General features: G+C 38.6%; 1 protein-coding gene across 2 annotated transcripts in view; it reads right to left on the minus strand.

Moving 5' to 3' along the window:
* Positions 1–1064: 1064 nt before the first annotated feature.
* Positions 1065–23360, minus strand: part of WASHC3 (WASH complex subunit 3) — a 52810-nt gene continuing 30514 nt past the window's right edge. For both annotated transcript variants that reach the window (XM_066253132.1, XM_066253131.1), the window contains exons 6-7: positions 10922–10986; positions 1065–1496 (exon numbers count right to left, since the gene is read on the minus strand). In XM_066253132.1, coding sequence (XP_066109229.1) covers positions 1415–1496; positions 10922–10986 — 147 coding nt within the window. In that variant the 3' untranslated portion in view covers positions 1065–1414. The remainder of the gene's footprint in view (positions 1497–10921; positions 10987–23360) is intronic.

Below are 23360 nucleotides of genomic sequence, written 5' to 3' on the forward strand. Positions count from 1 at the left end.
ATGTCCCCTTAGGATGGGGTCTTAGAACTGGATCACTTGCCTTATTGCTAGGGTAGGCAGAATGCTGGTAATCCTGGTGTGTATTACAGTTCCTCAGAATCTCTCCTGTGGTGGACTGGGATGAGAGGCAGTGGGTTATCCAGAAGCTACATCACTGGCACGGTTTGGGGTTAAAGAACTGTGGAACTGGCTAGTTCACATCAGTTAATTGCCTTGAAAAAATAAAGTAAAAGGCTCAGATCAGCCAACCATCATCTTAGGGCACACTGAAAATGGAAAGGCTGCCGTGGCAATGTTTAGAGAGACCATTACCTCCTCAGCCGTAGGACAGCTATGGTGAAAATCAGTCCCAGGGTTTACCCGTAATGGTGGCAGGGCAGCAAAGACGTAATATGCAGCCTCCATAACACTTTTTTTCGTTGTCATTATTCCCTGAACAGCACAGTATAAAAACTATTTACACAGCATTGACATTGTATTAGGAATTATAAGTAATCTAGATATTATTTAAAGTATACGGAGAGATGTGTATAGGTTATTTGCAAATATTACATCATTATATAAGGAACTTGAGCATCCATAGATTTTGGTCTCCATGGGGGTTCCTGGAACCAATCCCCCACAGATACCAAGGGTCAACTGTATTTTAGAAAATTTCTAGCCTGTGTGAAAATAATTATTCATGAAGAAGTATTTGCAAAGTAAGGTGAGGACATTTTAAACCTGTGCAAATTAAATGTATTTTTTCTGTTCAGGCAATTAAAGAACTGATGACAATGACACTTGCTCACTCTGAACTACACTGAAATTCAATTTAATTTCTATCTGATAATAACTATAAGAATACCTAACTTTGATAGTATATGATATAATGGCCAAGTGGTGAAAAGCTCTATAAGCTAATAAACACTACCAATAAGTTCCATATTCATATTATGTGTGATTTATAAGCTTTAAATTGTCACAGGAAATTTCAATCCAGTATCATTTTCTGCCAGAAATTTCAACAATTTGATACAAATGCACATATTTTTCATGTTAAAATATTCACAAAAACAGAATAATTTACTTAGCCAAATTCACATTTATTTTTTGCATTGAGTCTACTTTCGATCAGTAACCTCACATTGACTTTATATTAAATGCTCATTGCATCCCTTCAATATTCCATCCTCGTATTTGTAGCACTAAGTGAACATTTTAGGCTATTTTACTTTTCAGTTCAGGGCCCTGTATTTTGGTACTGCCAGGTTATAAATGCTTTATTTTTATTATTATGTTAACACAGAGGAAGCTTGGTGGTGGATATTTGGCTTTATGACGTAATCATTAAGAGTTCAAGTTCAGGCTCTCTTTCTGATAGAATGTAAATGTACACTGACACATGTATATGTAATCATCATCAAAACTAAACTTAGTCACTAAAAGAAGATTCACTATCTGAACTTTCTTCTGTATTTTTTTCACCGCCATCAGGCACTGGAGCATCTGGCCTCCTGAAAGAGAAGAAAAATATTTTTAATGGTTTTTCCAGTTGAAAAAAGGCACTTACTAACTGTAACTTAGGTTCATTTTAGAATATTGCTGCTAATAAATCTGCCAAGTCTGCATCCTGAACTGAGAGCGCCCTCCCTCCCCACCGCAGTGGCATGGGGATTACGTGCTATTCCTGTACAGGCTGTGGCACTGTCTTCTCTTGCCAGTCCTCACAGAGTATGCTACTTGAGCACTTTATGATTCTCGTTACCATGGAGATCTCACTACAGACAGAGATGTGATCTGGGAGCTGGCATGACAAGCGCTACACCCATGTAGCCTCCTAGTGTCCTGTGGGACAGAGAAAGAGAGGCCAGCAATGGAAAGAAAAGGAAAATCTCCATGTTCAGGAAATCTGCAGGGAGAAATCCTTAAAATAAAAGACAGCTCAAGAATGACTATTAAGAAACACTGGGCCTGACCAGGTGGTGGCACAGTAGATAGAGCAACAGACTGGGATGCAGAGGACCCAGGTTCGAAACCCTGAGGTTGCCAGCTTGAGCACGGGCTCATTTGGTTTGAGCAAGGCTCACCAGCTTGGACCCAAGGTCACTGGCTTGAGCAAGGGGTCACTCGGTCTGCTGTAGCCCCATGGTCAAGGCACATATGAGAAAGCAATCAATGAACAACTAAGGTGCCGCAACAGAGTTGACGCTTCTGATCTCTCTCCCTTCCTGCCGGTCTGTCCCTATCTGTCCTTCTCCCTGTCTCTCTGTCACAAAAAAAGAAATAAAGAAAAAGAAAGAAAGAAAGAAAGAGAAAGAAAAAGAAAGAAAGAAAGAAAACACTGGTAAATATGGAAATTTTGTGGAAGCAAAGGCTCTTATTTGTCAAATGTTTTCACTTATCTCTTTTATCTTCAGAGAATAAAAATAAAAAGTATTAGCTGATAAAATTAGTGTCTCAAAGATTCCCTAGGCATAAGGAGATATGAGAATGGTTAAACTCTAATTTTGCATGGCTGTGTTAAAATAAACCAATATAAAACTTTAATACTGTCATTAAAACAGTCAACTACAGTGTGTTTGTCAGTAAATCATTCATCAATAAGGCAGCACTATCACTCAGCCTCTATTCACTTTTACCAAGATAGTAAATTAAGTGAGTACATTATACTTCTGGGGAAACTGAGAGGAAAAGGAAGAATATAGCTGCTCGGTCTTAATAATTAAAAATTACCAGACTTATTTCTCTCTCAAGTTCCTTGATACTGATTAAAGATTGAGAACACCACCAACAAATAAAACTCTTCTTTGCCAGATGTGTAACCACTAGTACTAAAATAAGAAAAGGTATAGTTTGTTGTTTACTTTTAGTTATAAAAAATTACATATGAGTTTTGGCATATATGTGTGTGTGTGTGTTTCTGTGTATTTTTTATTTTTTTATTTTTCTGAAGTGAGAAGCGGGGAGGCAGAGAGACAGACTCCCACATGCACTCAACCAAGATCCACTCAGCATGCCCACTAAGGGGCGGATGCTCTGCCCATCTGGGGCACTGCTCCGTTCCAATCGGAGCCATTCTAGCACCAGAGGTGGAGGCCATGGAGCCATCCTCAAAGCCCGGGCCAACTTTGCTCCAGTGGAACCTTGGCTGTGGGAAGGGAAGAGAGAGAGAGAAAGAGAGAAAGGAGAGGGAGTAGGGTAGAGAAGCAGATGGGTGCTTCTCCTGTGTGCCCTAGCCGGGAATTAAACCCAGGACATCCACATGCCAGGCCAACACTCTACCACTGAGCCAAGCGCCATGGCCTTGGCTTATATTTTTAATACAATATTGGACACACTACAAAAGAGAAAAAAATGCTGGCATTGCTTCCTAGTTGTCACATATAAACCCATTCACTCTGCTGCATGATTTTAGATTATGTCTATGAGGAGGTCACATGCACTCAATCCAGTACAACTTTAAAGCTGGTGTTTCACCTGCCTAACATACAAACATAGGACCACAGTCTTCATCACTAATTGTAGCAAGAACTCTAGAAGTAGTGAGCATTATACCAGGTACATTTTCCACAGTAAATTTCCTCTTCGCTATATAATTGATTTCTTATTGTCTTCACTTTGTTAAAAAAAATAAAAAGTAGAGCTCAGTGGTAGAGCATTGGCACAGCATGTGGAAGTCTCAGGTTTTGTTTTGTTTTTGTTTTGGGGGGTTTTTGGTTTTTTATTTTTTAGAGGAAATGAATATCTTTTTTTTTTTTTTTCTGTATTTTTCTGAAGCCGGAAATGGGGAGAGACAGTCAGACAGACTCCCGCATGCGCCCGACCGGGATCCACCTGGCACACCCACCAGGGGGCGATGCTCTGCCCCTCCGGGGCGTCGCTCTGTTGCGACCAGAGCCACTCTAGAGCCTGGGGCAGAGGCCGAGGAGCCATCCCCAGCGCCCGGGCGATCTTTGCTCCAGTGGAGCCTCGGCTGTGGGAGGGGAAGAGAGAGACAGAGAGGAAGGAGAGGGGGAGGGGTGGAGAAGCAGATGGGTGCTTCTCCTGTGTGCCCTGGCCGGGAATCGAACCCGGGACTTCTGCACGCCAGCCCGATGCTCTACCACTGAGCCAACCGGCCAGGGCCTGAACATCTTTATTTAACAATATTTGTACTTGAAAAACCAAAAGACTTAGTTTTTCTTTTAATTACAAAAAGTAAAAAAAAGAATAAGGCTGTCAGGAAGAAAATAGATATATAAAATTCAATTGCCATATTTTAAAATAATATCTGATTAAGAAATATGCTAAAAATATTTCATTTATAATAACAAAAACAATGAAATGTTCTGAGATAACTTTAACAATAAATGTGCAAGAGTTGTATGAATAAACTATGAAATGTTATCAGTCACAAAATGAAAAATAGCAGCAAGCCCAAATATGTAAAAATGTAAAAAGGCTTTCCATGTTTTTGGATAAAAATGTATCAGTACTATTCTCCCAATGTAAATCTCTAAATGTAGCTTGATCTCAATAAAAATATCAATATAATCATCCCTTGCCATATCACAGTTCACTTTTCACAGTCTCACTGTATTGTGGATTTTTATTTATTTATTTTTTAAATTAATTTATTTAGGAAATCTCGGGTTTGATTCTCAGTCAGGGCACAGAGGAAAAGTGACCATCTGCTTCTCTATCCCTCCCCCTCTCTCTATCTCTGTCTTCTCTCTCTTTCTTCCCCTCCTGCAGCCATAGTTTGAATAGTTTGAACAAAGTTGGCCCCAGGCGCTGAGGATGGCTCCATAGCCTTGCCTCAGGTGCTAAAATAGCTCAGTTGCCAATCAATGGAGCAGGTGCCCACACAGTCAGAGCACTGCTTGGTAGAGGGCTTGCCAGGTGGATACCAGTCAGGGTGCATGTGGGAGTCTGTCTCTAACTCCCTACCTCTCACTTAAAAAAATAAAATAAAAAATAAAAGAAAACGTTGCCAGAGGGAATTATTTGAATATTATATCAAACCCTGGCAGGCTGGCTCAGTGGTAGAGTATCAGCCAGTCATGTGGATGTCCCCAGTTTGATTCCTGGTCAGGGCACACAGGAGAAGCACACATCTTCTCTCTACCTCCCCCCCCCCCCAGCTTTTCTCTTTCTCTCTTCCCCTTCTGCAGCATGGCTTGACTGGAGTGAGTTAGCCCCGGGTACTGAGGATGGCTCCATGGCCTCCATGTCAGGTGCTAAGAGTTCATTTGCTGAGCAACAGAGCAATGTCCCAGATGAGCAGAGCACTGACCCCTAGTGGGCTTGCCAGGTAGTTACTGGTCAGGGTGCATGTGAGAGTCTGTCTCCCCTCCTCTCACTGAATTAAAAAAAATACCATATAGAAATTATATTAGTATCTATGGGAACTCAAACAAATAAAACAATATACACAACTCCCCTAAAATAAATGCTACTTAAGGGTAAAAGCAGCTGAAGCCTAGAAGAGAGTGAAACTATAAAATTAATGAATTTATGTATGAAACCACTTTTTGATAGATCTAATGTTGCATAGCATGGTGGTTATGAACAAAGACTGGAGACATACTGATGGGGTTCAAATCCCAGCCTTGCTACTTACTAGGTGGGCAACTTTGGGGAAGAGGTTTAACTACTATGTACCTAACTAACTGACTTGTCCTAATGATTAAAATAATTACTAAATGCAGGCCCTGGCTGGTTGGCTCAGCGGTAGAGTGTTGGCCCAGCATGTGGAAGTCCCAGGTTCGATTCCCGGCCAGGACACACAGGAGAAGCACCCATCTGCTTCTCCACCCTTTCCCCTCTCCTTCCTCTCTGTCTCTCTCTTCCCCTCCTGCAGCTGAGGCTCCACTGGAGCAAAGTTAGCCCTGGTGCTGAGGATGGCTCCATAGCTTCTGCCTTAAACACTAGAATGGCTCTGATTGCAGTGGAGCAATGCCCCAGAGGGGCCGAGCATCGCCCCTTGGTGGGAATGTTGGGTGGATGTCAGTAGGGCGCAAGAGGGAGTCTGTCTGCCTCCCCTTGCTTCTCACTTGGGAAAAATACAAAATAAAATTACTAAATGTAAATTAGATTAAATAATATCTGGTGTATAATAAGTATATTAAATATTATTTTTTATTATTCTTATATAATTATTATTATTCTCATCATTGTCATGTACTTATCTTTGCCAAGAACTGTGTTAGGTGCTGGTGAAGCAGAGATAAGTAACAAACAGTTCCTGCCCTGAAAAAGGTGATATTTTAGTTGGGGAGATAGCAAACAAATTACTGTAACATAGTGAGATACACACAAATACAGCTGTATAAGCTACACGTGGGAAAAGAAAGAGTAGTTCACTCTACTAGGGCTGGCCTGCAAAGACTCCAGAGCGATCAAGACACTTGTGAGGGGGTTTGTGAGGTGAGTAGGAGTTTGGCGGAAACAAAAAATGTGGGAATAAGTGGGGATGAGGTTCAAAATAAAGAAAATGGGAATGGTCTGATGCTGCATCTAGAACCTGTAAGTCATTTATTTGGTAGGCAGAGTGTAAGGCAGATTGCAGTGCCAAAGTAGATGAGATTGGATCATTTGGCAGGAATAATAGGTGAAAGAAGAGGAAAAATTATGTAAAATACAAGTTTTCACTTAAATCGCACAACTAAGTTTGGGATTCTTACACAGTCACTTATTTTACATTAACATTGTTACGTAACCATCACCACCATCTTCAAAATGTGCACATCTTGCAACACTGAAACTCTATACACATTAAATAATAACTCCCCATCCCCTTTTCCCTCCAGCCTTGAGCAACCATTAGTCTACTTTGTCTTTATACTTGACTATTTTTTAAAAAAGATTTTATTTGTTGATTTTACAGGAGGGGGAGTATGATTAGTATTAACCCATAGTTGCTTCGCTCTAGCTTTCACTGGTTGCTTGTCATATGTGCCTTGACTGGGCAAGCACAGGGTTTTGAATCGGCGACCTCAGCATTCCAGGTCGATACTTTATTCCAGGGGTTGGGAACCTATGGCTCGCAAGCCAGATGTGGCTCTTTTGATGGCTGCATCTGACTCGCAGACAAATCTTTAATAAAAAAATAACGTTAAAAATATAAAACATTCTCATGTATTACAATCCATTCATTTCCTACCGCTCATGTTCATGGTTGCGGGTGGCTGGAGCCAATCACAGTTGTCCTCCGGGATAACACCAAATTTTTATTGGATAATGCATAATGTACACAGGTCATTTTATGGCTCTCACGAAATTACATTTTAAAATATGTGGCATTCATGGCTCTCTTGGCCAAAAAGCTTCCCTACCCCTGCTCTATATCCTACAGCAATAAAGATACTAATTATTACATAATAATAAAAGCCTTAGTTCTGGGAAATAAATGTAAATACAGAAAAGGATATATAAGAAATGTTTTTCCTTTTTCTTTCCCCTGGCATGAAAATCTAGGCATTGGTTGAAAGAATTTATAAGGTTATGATTTATCTAGTCTATATTTCTGAATACAAAACTAAAACAGCTTAGCCTCAAAATTTTCCCTTTTCTTTCTTTTTCACCTCTTTTGAGTATGATGGTGACAAAGGTACTCTTTCACACATCTTTTTATTTCAGTGGCATTGGTAACTAATTTTTACAAGCTTAATGGGACTAATTTTTGGTTATATAGAATTATGGTTATTTTCAAAACTTTGGATTTTTAAAAATAATAGTCACTTAGAAGTAGCAAACAAATATTGTTTTATTGGAAATTATCAGACATTTTCTTCAGTTTCACAGACTTCCCAAAATTCAGTGATAGTTTATTTTCTAGGAAAATAAGCAGGTTCTCTTCTCTTTTAGCGTGTAAACTGTTTGTTTACAATGATGTACTTTTAGCTACTGAAATGATATACATAATCCAATAATAATGTCCTTTCTTATAAGAACTGATTTTTTTTTTTAATGACAGAGACAGAGAGGGGGACAGACAGACAGGAAGAGATAGAGATGAGAAGCATCAATTCTTCACTGTGGCATCTTTGTTGCTCATTGATTGCTTTCTCAAATGTGCCTTGATCGGGGGCTACAGCAGAGCCAGTAACCTTGGGCTCAAGCCAGCGACCTTGGGCTTCAAGCCAGTGACCTTTGGGCTCAAGCCAGTGACCATGAGGTCATGTTTATGATCCCATGCTCAAGCCAGCGCCCCTGCACTCAAGCTGGTGAGCCCACACTCAATCCGGATAAGCCTGTGCTCAAGCCAGCCACCTTGGGGTTTTGAATCTGGGTCCTCTGCCATCAGAATTTATTTCTATATTAACCTCAGCTTTGCTCTTTGCTCAGTACAGACAGATCTAGACTATTCCTTCTACTAGTTATATGAGCCTGTCTTACTATCAAAGGCTAATAAAAAAAAAGTGTATTTATATTTTAATAGAAAAAATAAAACAGAACAATCTTTTACTGAAAGTTCTTGGCTGAGGCTTAATATGTACCTAAGATTCCAAATAAAAAGTACAGTCCTCACTTGGGTGGCACATTTTCTTCTTCTTCACCAACTGAGACCTTTCTTCCAAAGTGACGCTCCTTAACTTTAAGTAAACATGATTCCCAACGTGTCAGAATTCCTCTTTAATAAGGCAGTTCATTCTACTTAACATATCTAGCTACATGGAGTTGGAGCTGATTTGCTAGTAGTAGTGGTGACAGGTTATAGTGAGTCACCCCCACTCCAACCAGTTCCCCTTGTGACCAATGGACCAATGAGGTAATGGGTCAGAATTCCAGCTCCAGGCTGTGGTTGAGGAGCTTTCGTGTAAGACAACGTTAATGTTTTAACTGTTACTGGAATTCTACCCTAAAACTTGGCACCACTTTGCAACCAAATGTTTCTTAACATTTATAGACAATGACATGCCCTCAAACTTGCTAAGTGAGATCTATCAAAGAAGCATTGGGGGTACTGGGAGTTCTGCCCTGGGTAGTCATCCATGGACTTCTCAGGGTGCTGATACCTAAATGGAATCTTGAAGAACAAGAAATTAGCCAGGCCAGTAAGATGGGATGGAAGCTCCTTGAAGAAAGAAAACATTCAAAGACACTAAAAAGGGAAGAAGAAAATGATACATTCAGAGAAGTGCAGTAGTTTGCGACAGCTGCATGACAGGTGTGTCTGGAAGAGTGGCGAGAAATGAAGTGTGAGAGAGAATCTGGGTCTTATGATAAAAGCATTTACGTGCAGTTCTATTATATGCAATTCTAATATGACTCCATGTTGAAGGCAGTGGAGAATACAGCAAGATTTGAAGCAAGAATGAAGTATGAAGAGAAACACTCTGGCTCTAGGGACAGATTAAGAGAGAAGAAGGAAACCAATCAGGAGCTATTACAACAATTCAGGTGAGAAATGATGAGGGTTTGAACTAGACAGAAATGAGCATGGAGGCATGTGGTCAGATGTAAGGGATATTACAAATGAAATAATCATAGTAACTGACATAGTAAGGGCAGGGAAGAGGGTACAATCAAGGACGACTTTCAGGTTGCTAGTGTACGTAGCTGGTTAAGTAAAGGATTATGAAGCAGGTTTATTCTGGGCAAGGGATGAAATGAAGCCAACACGAGATAAAGTGATTGGATATCCAGCATATGCCGATACTTATAGGGGTGTTAGTTTTCTATCTATTACATTTTCTCTGGAGAAAAAACTCTGCATTTTAAAGGTCATTTTAGCTTTCTGTTATTATAGAAGTCTACTGTGAATTTCCAGAAGCAAAAAGAAAAAAAAGGCCATAGTCAATGTTAAATATATTTATAACATATATTACAGTGAGTACCAAAATGCATTGGACCCATATGTTCAATCCACATTAAAATATATGTCACAAACCATCTGCTTTTAAAGTCTGTGTCAGAAAGAAGTTTCAGAACAAATGTCAAATATCCCAGAGATGCTTTCATTTAAATTACCAATCTATGCCATTGTACTTCAACTGTTTGATACTTGGATATATACTAAATGTAGATACAAGTTGGAGAGCTGTTCTTGCAGACTTTAAAAAAATTCTTAAATTTCATATTTTGGAAGATAAACATCACAAGAAGATTTTTATGGTGTTTCACCTCCAACATGAACACATTTTCTTGAAGGGCTGAGAGCCAAGAAAAATTCTGAAGTCGTATAGGGCTAGTAGAGTCCGAATGCCTGGATACCATAACTAAACCCATGAGGGTAAACTAAACCCCATGCTGGAAAGGCTCTTTACAAGTATCCAGATATTTACAAAATAGAATTTTTCTGACTAATCCATTAAAATATATATTTATCCAGGATGAGCTATGTAGCCAGATTTACTTGGATGGAGTAAATTATTGTCAACTTTCTGAGCCACAAAATGTTAAGCATTTATCAAAACATATTTTATAAAACTCATAAAAACTGATATCTAGCTCCATAATAATGATTAAAGTGGACTTAGAGTGATTTTACCCTATTCCTTTCTCAATCTAACTCAACTTAGATCTTGGTAGAGTAAATTTCTTATATACTAAGGTCAGTTTGTTGATTTAAATTTACTTGTTCTTTATTTTAAATATTGTATTTGTTCCTGTTTTGTTTTTTTACTTTAAAATAAGATATGTGCAGTGTGCATAGGGATTTGTTCATAGTTTTTTTTATACTCCGGCCCTCCAATGGTCTGAGGGACAGTGAACTGGCCCCCTGTGTAAAAAGTTTGGGGACCCCTGTACTAAGGTATTAATTGAAAATGTGGTAGGTAACACTTGAAAAAAGAAAAGAAAAGAAAAAGTAGCATGGAGAGAAACCCTATAAAAAACATATAAAAGTGGTTCCCTCCACTGTATAAGAAAAATGCAGAGTTTGAAATCCTTTAATTATAAACTGATAAATTCAACATATTGGCAGTAATATCATTAAATTAGAAGAATTACTTACTCAAGAAGATCTGGGTCTAGTCCTTCTGACATCATTTTGTTTCTTATTGCCATTACTGGAACACCCTAAGCAAAGGACACAATATAATAATTCAATTATTAATGCCTCCTTCATAAAAACAGGAAAATAGACCAAAGAAAAAGAATTGAGAGCCCAGAAATAAAATCCAAGCACATAGTCAACTAATATTTGACAAGGGAACCATTAATACTCAATAGAGAAAAGATAGTTTCTTCAATCAATGATGCTTGAAGAATTTGAATATTTGCATGTAAAAGAATGAAACTAGTTTTGTTTTTTTTTTTTGTATTTTTCTGAAGCTGGAAACGGGGAGAGACAGTCAGACAGATTCCCGCATGCGCCCGACCGGGATCCACCCGGCACACCCACCAGGGGCGCCGCTCTGCCCACCAGGGGGCGATGCTCTGCCCCTCCGGGGCGTCGCTCTGCCGCGACCAGAGCCACTCTAGCGCCTGGGGCAGAGGCCAAGGAGCCATCCCCAGCGCCCGGGCCATCTTTGCTCCAATGGAGCCTTGGCTGCGGGAGGGGAAGAGAGAGAGAGGAAGGAGGGCGGGGGGGGGGGGGGGTGGAGAAGCAAATGGGCACTTCTCCTATGTGCCCTGGCCGGGAATCAAACCCGGGTCCCCCGCACGCCAGGCCGACGCTCTACCGCTGAGCCAGCCGGCCAGGGCACAAAAATTAACTTGAAATGAATTAAGACTGAAATCTAAGACCTGAAACCATGAAACTCCTAGAAGGAAACATAGGAAAAAAGTTCCTTGACATGTATCTTGGTAATAATTTTATGGAAATCACACCTAAAGCACAAGCAATAAAATAAAAAACAAGTGGGACATTAAACTTAAAAGGTTCTCCACAGCGAAACAAGCCATCAACAAGTGAAAAGACAACCCATAGAATGGAAAAAATATTTGCAAACCATATATCTGATAAAGAGTTAATATTCAAAATATTAATATATAAGGAATGCCTAAAATTCAATAGCAAGAAAAATAATCCAATTTGAAAATGGGCAAATGATCTGAACATTTTCCCAAAGATATACAAATGTTTAGCAGTTGCATGAAAAAATGCTCAACTTTACTGGTCATTAGAGAAATAGAAACCACAATGAGGTTTTATCTTGCACCTTTTAAAATGGCTGTCCTCAAAAAGACAAGAGATAACAAATGCTGGAGTAGATGAGGAGAAAAGGGAAGCCTTGTACACTGTTGGTAACACTGTAAATTGGTATAGCTATTATAGAAAACAGCATGGAGGTCCCTTAAAAAATTAAAAATAGAACTACCATATGATCCAGTAACTAAATTGAACAGATATCTGTACCCTCGTGTTGACAGCAGCATTATTTATAAGAGCCTAGACATGAAAACAATTTAAATGGCCCTTGATGGATGAATGGATAAAGAAGTTCTGAGCTATAAATATATATTTATAAATATAGATGGACATTTATAGATATTTATCTCTATACAGATATACAGTGTGTCCGTAAAGTCATGGTGCACTTTTGACTGGTCACAGGAAGGCAACAAAAGACAACAAAAGACGATAGAAATGTGAAATCTGCACCAAATAAAAGGAAAACTCTCCCAGTTTCATACCTATTCATTGCAGTTTGATGTGGGCTCACGCACAGATTTTTTAGGGCTCCTTAGGTAGCTATCCTGTATAGCCTCTACAGATTTGTCACTGACTGATGGCCTACCAGAACGGGGTTTCTCCACCAAACTGCCGGTTTCCTTCAACTGCTTATCCCACCAAGTAATGTTATTCCTATGTGGTGGCGCTTCTTTATAAACACGCCGATATTCAAGTTGCACTTTGGTCACAGATTCGAATTTAGCGAGCCACAGAACACACTGAACTTTCCTCTGTACCGTCCTCATCTTGAATGGCATGGCAGTGGGCTGCTCCGCTGTATACACAGTGTTATGTCATCATCTGCGCATGCGCACATGCTGCCACATCATCCTACAGAAACTGGGAGGGTTTTCCTTTTATTTGGTGCAGATTTCACATTTCTATCGTCTTTTGTTGCTTTCCTGTGACCGGTCAAAAGTGTACCATGACTTTACAAACACACTGTATTTTATTTAGCCATAAAAAATGAGAAAGCCCTACTGTTTGTGACAATATAGAAAGATTTTTAAAGTATTATGCTAACAGAAATAAGTCAGATAGAGTAAGACAATACTGTATAATCTAACATATACAGAATTTATTTATTTATATTTTATTTTTTTACAGAGACAGAGAGAGAGTCAGAGAGAGAGATAGACAGATAGGAACGGAGAGAGATGAGAAGCATCGATCATCAGTTTTTCATTGCGCATCGCAACACCTTAATTGTTCATTGATTGCTTTCTCATGTGCCTTGACCGTGGGCCTTCAGCAGACCAAGTAACCCCTTGCTCGAGCCAGCGACCTTGGGTCCAAGCTGGTGAGCTTTTGCTCAAGCCAGATGAGCCCGCGCTCAAGCTGGTGACCTCGGGGTCTCGAACCTGGGTCCTCCACATCCCAGTCCGATGCTCTATCCATTGCGCCACCGTCCGGTCAGGCTATATATAGAATTTAAACAAAGCAAATCATACTAAACTCACAGAAAAAGATCATATTTGTGCTTCTCAGAGATGGAGAGGGTATGTTGGAGAAAAATGATCAAAAGGTACAAACTTCCAGGTCAAAATATATAAATAAGTACTAGAGATGTAACATGCAGCATGAGTTAACACTGCTTTTGATATATAGGGTAAGTATTAAGAGAGTAGATCCTAAGTGTTCTTACCACGAGGAGAAATATTTTTGTTTTCTTTTTATTGAATCTATATGAGATGATGAATATTAACCAAATCTATTGTGGTAATCATTTTATAATATGTGTGAATCAAACCATCATGCTGCACACTTTAAACTTATACAGTGTTACATTTCAATTAGTTCTCAAGAAAACTGAAAAAAATTTAAAAATAGAAGCTAAAAAATGTCTCCTTCATATATCTCCACATACCATCTAAAACAAGAACTTTTAGAGGGCTCATTAATTAAAATAGCTCATATTTTGCTTTTATATTACTATGTGCATAGCACCTGAATAATCTAACAAAGTACACATTTTAACTGACCTAACAGATTCAGTGTTATTCAACCTTCATAAGCCAAAATTAAGTATTTGTGCTTATCTGTGACTAATTTTGCTGTACAGAGAAGCCGGCTATCATATTCTTACTCTTCTTAAAGCACCAAAAGAAAAAAAAACATAGATAACTTAAGTGACACTTAAAACTATGAATAAATTTCTTCTCAAATAAAGGTTTCAGAGCTTTGTACTCTTAAGAATAGCTGTGCTAATGTTCCCTTCATAAGGAAATGGTCCAATTCCATTTAGACACATTATGCATAAAAGTCAAACAGAATTTAATAACTCTGCTGCAACTATATTATATAGCTTCCCTACACTAATACCAACACCAATGATAATTAGTGAAGTGTAGAGAATGATAATTCTAGAGGTGTATAATCATACAACATTGAAAATATGTGAATTTCAAAGTTTAGGATAAGAACATCAAAACAGAAGGAAAGGCTATGTCAGAAATACAAATTTACTTGAAAAGGGAACTAACTTGATAAATAAACATTTATTGAAGACTTGACTTGCATACTCTTTCTTCCCTTTGCGATTGCATGGCTCTCTCAAGTCACTAGCTGGTTGTGACATTCAGGTTTGAATCTAAGGCACAGAGGAGGCCCCTTAAGAGCTCAGATGCTCCGTCCAATTTCTCAAAGGCAACCCAGCTAAGTTTCCCCTGCATTCCTCTGCAGTTGCCCTTGCTCTCGGTGATCTTACAGGGTGGTGAGGAGTAAATTTATGGTGGTTAGCAGTAGAATTTTGATATCAAAATCCCACATACCTCAATGTTTAACTTCACTATGGCAGCACAGTGCTTTATGCTAAGAAAATAAAGAAACAATCAGCCCCTGCCCTCAGGGAGTAGTCTAATACAGGGGTTAAACAGATGATCACAATACAATCATGGCATTTATAACAGAGGCTTGTATAACGGGCAATGTTAGACCCAGCAAAGGATTTGCTGTGGTGCCTTGAAGATCGGATAGGAGTTTATTTAAAATGAAAATCACAAAGACTTAGAAATAAGCACAGATCTTTACAGTCTATCATACATAAGCTTGTCTCAAACCTGTTTTTAAGAACAAATATATACTTGTCCAGATATCTCCCTCCTTCAAAATGCTGATTTTATTTTACATTTCACGCAATAAAATCTGTGTTTAAGTCAAAGCAATCATATACTATATACGAGTCAAATGAATTATAAATACAATAATGAAATCTTCAAAGTTAAGGACCATATACCTGTCACAAAAATGTTACAGATCTTGCAAATTAAGGTTAGATTATTGTTAGCTATAATCCTCATTTTACAAATATGAAAATATGTTAAACATTTAATTCTTTACTTTTTAAAAAATGTCCAGAAAAGATGCCTTCTATAACCATAATGTCTTATTGTGGCTGTGGAGGAGGAAAATCCCAAGTTCTCCATGGCTTGCTAGGTTACAGGGGCACGGGAGCCAAGGCTTGCTTTCAGATTGACAGCTGTCATTTGTTGGCCCATTGATACATTTATCTTCATAACTGCTATGTTCAATTTTATAAATTAGTAAAATTTAATCTACTAAGACTTGGATAACAATGGACATCTAAATGCATCATATATATTAGATGTATAAAAATAAACAGCACCATCACAAAACGCTCTTCAAAACCATACTCCTGGAAGTAATACTGTCCCATGGGGACAATCTTTAAGGTATTCTGAAAAATGACAAAGATGGTAGAATATAAAACCCTGGACTTCTCGTTAGCTTATGAAGTTTAAGGACAAATGAAAGATGGGAAGAAAAGCGGTTGCCTGGGGGCATTCCATGTTAACAGAATAAAGCAAGCACAAGATTAAAACTTGCACCACTACTAAAATATATTACCTGGAACTAAGAATTGAGAGAAAGATTTTTAAATAAAATGTACTTAATAATAAAATTTATATAATAGTAGAGGAAAAGATGACTACTTGAATGACAAGGTTGGGAATTTTATTTGATAATTAGATGCCATTTAACTATTTAGTATAACAGGGAAAGCCAGACGTTTGAAACAGTTCATTAAAAAAAAACTTATGTGCTAAGCAGAAATGGGAAAAAGAGCAGTTCACATCATACTCCTTTACAAAGACCTCCCAGTTTCTTTCTTTTTTTTTTTTTTCTGAAGCTGGAAACGGGGAGAGACAGTCAGACGGACTCCCGCATGCGTCCTACCGGGATCCACCCGGCACGCCCACCAGGGGCCACGCTCTGCCCAGCTCTGCCCACCACGGGGCAATGCTCTGCCCCTCCGGGGCGTCGCGCTGCCGCGACCAGAGCCACTCTAGCGCCTGGGGCAGAGGCCAAGGAGCCATCCCCAGCGCCGGGGCCATCTTTGCTCCAATGGAGCCTTGGCTGCGGGAGGGGAAGAGAGAGACAGAGAGGAAAGGGGGGGGGGGGGTGGAGAAGCAAATGGGCGCTTCTCCTATGTGCCCTGGCCGGGAATCGAACCCGTGTCCGCCGCACGCCAGGCCGACGCTCTACTGCTGAGCCAACCGGCCAGGGCCCCATTTTCTTTTAATAATTGTTTGATGTAATATGGTCTTTCTACAAACTCAACTATATGATTTATTTATTATTCTTTAGCATAATCCACAGGATATCATTGGAAAGGTTATACAAAGTTCAAGAAAACAGGAGGGAGAAGAAATGAGTTTGAAGAAAAAACATTTCCTAAAACACAGAAAAGAAAGCCCTGGCTGGATAGCTCAGTTGGTTAGAATGTTGTACTGACGCACAGAGGTTGCTGGTTCAATCCCCAGTCAGAGCACATACAGGAGCAGCTCGATGTTTCTGTCTCTGTCTCTCTTTGTCCCTCCTTCTAAACATTAAAATTAAAAAATATATACAGCAAAAAAAGAGTGTGTAAGGGAATAGTGGTAAGTGGGAAGGGAACAAGAGGGAACAGGGAAGTTGGTGGAATTAACTAAGCTCTCTATTTTAACATTAGTTTCAAGGGATTGGTTATATAGTATAAGAATAATAGAAGTCTAAATCTGTAAGCTCCACATTTTACCCTTAGTCTCCCAAAGCTGATTCCAGCAAAAGAATATTACCAAAATTTACTGAATCTTCAGTCATTTCTGTATATGAATATAGAATAGATAAAAGAAAATACATATAATTTATAATATCTTACCCTATTAGAGACTTTACCATTATCATCAGTTTAATATAAATATCATAAAGTTTGATACAAAAATAATTTGGCCTGTTACAAAAGATGTATTTCAAAGGGATTTTCTGCTGTTTCCAGTGATATTGCTTAGAAAACTTGTTTTGCTATATTCATCCTTAGAGGTTAAGGAATAGTCTGGTTTGTTAAACATCAAAAAGAAGTGTCTAATTTCTGATCTCCAAGAGACAAGGCTACTGGTGGTCTAAAGAGAACACAAGAGACCTCAAAACTAAAGTCTACTGAACTGCGGATTATTTCTGGCAAGTGGTAATGGCAGTTTGTCCAACATAAGTAACAAAGAGGAGGGAGGGCAGCCATAAGTCTGACGTTCCCAAACATCACGTCTGTGTTTGTGTCACTGGAGAACGTGTGTAAAGAAGCCATAGTAATGAAATTATTATGGCAACACTAATAGTTAAATACTAGTTTCTCATATCACAAAAACTGTTTGGAGGTTATAGGACTGCCAATATTTACATTTATTTGTTACTGTGCTAATGAAATCCAAGCTACTAAATTACTTTATAAACCACATTGAAATTTTCCTAAAGTTTTAGATTAGAAGGGGAAAACCCTCTTAAGTCAATCTAATAGAGATGATTTTCCTTTTTTAAAATAACAAAATAATGCTCCTTATATTTGTTTTTCTTAGTTTATGAGCTTGAATCACAACTCAGTTATGAAAGATGGAAAATATGAAGTTTATGAATGTTTTCCCTACTAGGTCAACAATAAAGAAAAGATCTATTAAGTTATAGGTGAATAGTACTTTTTTATTTTCAAGAAGAAGGAGGAGTAGAAATTGAAAAGATGCTACGGGTTGGAAAAAGGCAGGCAATCCTCCAACTAGGCACCTTTTACTCAAATTTTAACTTAATAAAATTAACTCAGCATTTCTTTGCCTTTTGCTTTATAATAATGCTCTCTTTAAAATATCTATACTGCATTTTGTGAAATATATTAGTAGGGTGCTATATTTAGGATAAAATTTTCAGATGAAATAGTAGATATAAAAGAATGTTTATTGAACAAACCATAACACAAAAGCAAGTGTATACTTAATAATCTTTTCTTCTTCTAGAAGTTGTCTGTGAACAGATACAGAGTGAATTGAAATAAATCTCTTAATTACTGTAGAATGAATAACTATCTAAAAAAATAAAGCTTTATATTTTGTTCATTCATTGTTTCTCGTGTGTGCCATGGGTGAGGGGCTCCAGCTGAGTCAGTGACCCCTTGCTCAAGCAAGCGACCCTGGGCTCAAAGTCAGTGACTTTGGCCTTCAAGCCAGCGACCATGAGATCATTTTGATGATTCCATGCTCAAGCTGGCAAGCCTGTGCTCAAGCAGGATGAGCCCATGCTCAAGTTGGCGACCTTGGGGTTTTGAACCTGGGACCTCAGCATCCCAGGTCAATGCTATATAAACTGTGCTACCACCGGTCAGGCAAGAAGTTTTATTTCTAATATTCTAATATTTATAATGACTACAGATTTAGAAAAATAATACTCTAAAATTATCTCAGATACTGTAGCTTCAAAGAGTCATTACTTTGAACCTAAATATGTGGACAAAAAGCAGCTCTCAAATCTTGACTGGTACTATTGTTCAGTGGTTTCTGTGGAGCTAACAATAAATAATTCCTTTTTCAATGATTATTTCAACAGATCAGTTTCATAGGGAGAAATTATTCTTCACTAACTGTGCATCAGATATCTTTAAAGATGAAGTAACAAATCACATGATAAAATGAATACAAATTATACCAGCCATGACCAGGGATATCAGAGGTAGATAAGGCAGTTACTGTTACTTTAGTCATAAAATAAATACAATTAGCAGTTCCATCTGTGCCTTTTAGGCATGGAAACTAAGAAGGTTGACCTAAATGCCTATCAGAAAAACCTTTAGCTTGACCTGTGGTGATGCAGTTTATAAAGAGACAATCTGGAATGGTAAGATTGCTGGTTCGAGGCCCTGGGCTTGCCCTGTGAAGGCACATATGACAATCAATGAACAACTAAAGTGAAGCAACTATGGATTGATACTTCTTGACCCTTCCCTCTGTAAAAATCAATAAATAAAATCTTAAACAAAAAAGAAAAGAAAACCTTTAAAAATCATTTAAAAAAGTTAGGGATTTATTGTTATGAGACTCAAAATACAGCTGCATCAATTTCCCCATGTGATTGATTTTTTCCCTGGATATTCTTGTAACATGATAAAGAGTATATGTTAATGACCAAAAAAGTGCATTGTGTGGTCTTTGCATTTTGCAGCTACTCAAGTTTTTTTAAAAAATTCAGACTAATTAGGTCCTATGGAAGACCCATATTCCTCCGTATAATATGAAAACAATATTTAAAATTTAAAGACCTGCTTTGATAGTCTAATTAATGCCATAACTCCACTATAAGTACTTCAGCTACATTATAGCTTTGTTAAGCCTCATTTCACTGAAATATTTGTGGTTGGAAACATGTATTGGCTCTGGCCAGCTGGCTCAGTGGACAGAGCATCGACCCGGCGTATGCATGTCCTGGGTTCAATTCCTGGTCAGGGCACACAAGAGAAACAACCATCTGCTTCTCTCCCTCTTCCCCTCCTGAGCCAGTGGCTTGACTGGTTCAAGTGTCCGCCCTGGGTGCTAGAAATAGCTCAGCTGGTCCAAATGTGTCAGCCTCAAGAGCTAAAAATCACTTGATTGATTTGAGCATCAGCCCTAGACAGGGGTTGTTGGGAGGATCCCAGTCAGGGAGCATGAGGGAGTCTGTCTCACTATCTCCCCTCCTCTCACTTAAAAAAGTAAAATGAAAAACAGAACATGTATTAATTAGAATTTTCTCATTTAATTATACATTTACTTTTTTAGGAATAACTTTAAAAGAATTTTAATAGCAAAACATTTTGGAATGCACTACTTGACTTGAAAATGAAATAAATTCAGATGGTCTCTTTTAAGTTTGAGAAACTCATTACTAATATGTACCTATTCAAGAAGATTTAAAGAACTATCTCCAAATATGGCAATAAAAGATAAGAACAATGGAATTCTCAGTAATTAATTATAAAGGTAATTCTACTGATTGAAACCAAAGAATATTCACTTTTGAACTAATATTTCAATAGTGACAATGTGTTTGAATTGGTGCATTGTGAATTAGTCATTCAATGTCCTTAGAGATGCAGAGGTACCTATTTAAAGAGAGATGACTAGAATCTAGCATTCTGTGTGGCTGAGGAACCACATAAAGAGGCCTGAATCTGATATTAATGCGTCATCAGTGCGTGGTCTAACCAAATAACTGAATAAAAGTCAATTGTGAACTTGGACTAGAAAAAGAACTAGAAAAGTTGGGATGTTGTATTATTATATTATGAAAACTCTAGTGAGTTGTACTTAGGTTTGGAGGTATTTATTTAAATTGTAGTATTAAGATAAAAACAAAAGCTGTAAACATCTTTAGGCAGAGCAATATAGAATTTTCATTCATTTTTTCCCAATAAAATATTTTAAAATCTATTTTATTTCCTTTCAAAACATACAATCAACCTACTAGCATTTTCTTCAAATTATAAAATAATCCTTACCAAAATATTAATTTACAAATGAAGCTGTTATATCTTAAATTGTTGGGATCTATTCAAAGTACATTATCTTCCATAACAGGAGTGTCCACCCCATCATGAACTTTTACCTGAGATGCTTGCCCAGAAATGGTACTAAAAATGTCCTCCTCAAGCTGACAGTCTCTAACACCTCTAAGATACGTCATTCCCACCTGAAATGAGTCCACGTCCTTATTATAGCTCATTTGCTCCTCTACTCTTTATTTTCTTTCATTAATTAACCTCAATCTTAGACAAATTTATATTTAAGATGAGATTCACTTTATTAAGAATAAATGTAAGTAACTATGTAGTTAATTTACATTTCTATTATTTCCTCCTCACCAATCTGGAAAACTTTTATGTGAAGTACCTTATTTCTGGCAGAGGTGGTCAGTAGAAAAGAAAGAAGAGCACTGCGAAATCAAGAGTTGGGTTACTAAAACATTGTAATTTGATCAGAGTAAAGTAATTATACTACACATTACAGAAAACCATAAAAACTGTCACTGTTAGTGTGTATTTTCAAAAGCTTCCTTATGAACCCTAACAGAAGGTTCCTTTTGTCACAATTTCTAAAGTTAAGAGCTAAGAAGTCATTTAAAGGAGTGGAATGAAAAGCACAATCCAAAGATTATTTTGCATTCTCATTAATGTTTTTACTTACTCTCCTCTTTTAAAATTTAAATTCACTTTCAATTATCTGATATATTATTAAAAACAAAGAATTCAAGTGTACAGGAGCCAAAGATCCTTCTATGATTCTAATGAAGACTGACATTTGTGTATACCAACTTGTTGGTATGTGACAATTCTTTTTCTTTTTTATTGAATTTATTGGGGTGACTGGTTAATAAAATTATATAGGTTTCAGGTGTACAGTTCTGTAATACATCATCTGCATATTGTACTTTGTGTTCACACCCCAGATGAAGTCTCCTTCCATCACCCTTTACCCCTCCCATATCCTCTTTACTTCCCCACACCCCAGTTCCGCTGGTAATCCCCATTCTGTTGTCCGTTTCTTTACTTAGTCTCTTCATCTTTTCCACCCAGTCTCATGCCCCCTCCCTCTGACAGATGTAAGTTTGTTATCTATGAATGTGTTTCTATTTTGTTAGTTTGTTAGATTTCACATACAGGTAAAATCATATGGTATTCGTCTTTCTCTGCCTGACTTACTCATTTAGAATTATATATGCTCTTGGTCCATCCATGCTTTTGCTAAAAGTAAGGTTTCCTTCTTTTTACAGCTGAATATTATTCCATTGTGTAAATGTGGCATAGCTTTTTATTCACTCCTCTACTGATGGACACCTGGACTGCTTCTAAATCTTGGCTATGGTAAATAACACTGCATTCAACATAGGGGGGCATTTATTTTTTGCAATTAGTGTTTCAGATGTTTTGGCTATATTCCCAGGAGAGAAATCGCTGGGTCATAAGGCAGTTTCAGCTTTAATTTCTTTTCTTTTTTTTCCTGAAGTTGGAAACGGGGAGGCAGTCAGACAGACTCCCGCATGCGCCCGACCAGGATCCACCCGGCACGCCCACCAGGGGGCGATGCTCTGCCCATCTGGGGTGTTGCTCTGTTGCAACCAGAGCCATTCTAGCGCCTGAGGCAGAGTCCACAAAGCCATCCTCAGCAACTGGGCCAACTTTGCTCCAAATGGAGCCTTGGCTGCGGGGGGGGGGAAGAGAGAGACAGAGAGGAAGGAGAGGGGGAAGGGTGGAGCAGATGGGCACTTTTCCTGTGTGCCCTGGCCGGGAATCGAACCTGGGACTCCTGCACGCCAGGCCGACGCTCTACCACTGAGCCAACCGGCCAGGGCAATGTCCAAGATCTTACTGCCTATTTTTTCATCTAAGATTTTTTTTTTTGTATTTTTCTGAAGTTGGAAACGGGGAGGCAGTCAGACAGACTCCCGCATGCGCCCGACCGGGATCCACTCGGCATGCCCACCAGGGGGTGATGCTCTGCCCATCTGGGGCGTCGCTCTGCCGCAATCAGAGCCATTCTAGCGCCTGAAGCAGAGGCCACAGAGCCATCCTCAGCGCCTGGGCAAACTTTGTTCCAATGGAGCCTTGGCTGCGGGAGAGGAAGAGAGAGATAAAGAGGAAGGAGAGGGGGAGGGGTGGAGAAGCAGATGGGCGCTTATCCTGTGTGTCCTGGCCGGGAATCGAACCCGGGACTCCTGCATGCCAGGCTGACGCTCTACCACTGAGCTAACCGGCCAGGGTCATCTAAGATTTTTATGATTTCAAGTTTGTCTTTAATCCACTTTGACTTTATTCTGATGTATGAAGGTAGTCTAGTTTCATTTTTTTGTGTGTGTATCTGTCCAATATTCCCAATACCATTTATTGAAAAGACTTTCTTTACCCCATTGTATGTTCTTGCCTCCTTTGTCAAATATTAGTTGACTATATGGTGTGGATTTATTTCTGGGCTCTCTATTCTGTTCC

Source organism: Saccopteryx bilineata, chromosome 1, assembly GCF_036850765.1.
Source record: "Saccopteryx bilineata isolate mSacBil1 chromosome 1, mSacBil1_pri_phased_curated, whole genome shotgun sequence".
Classification (NCBI taxonomy): domain Eukaryota; kingdom Metazoa; phylum Chordata; class Mammalia; order Chiroptera; family Emballonuridae; genus Saccopteryx; species Saccopteryx bilineata.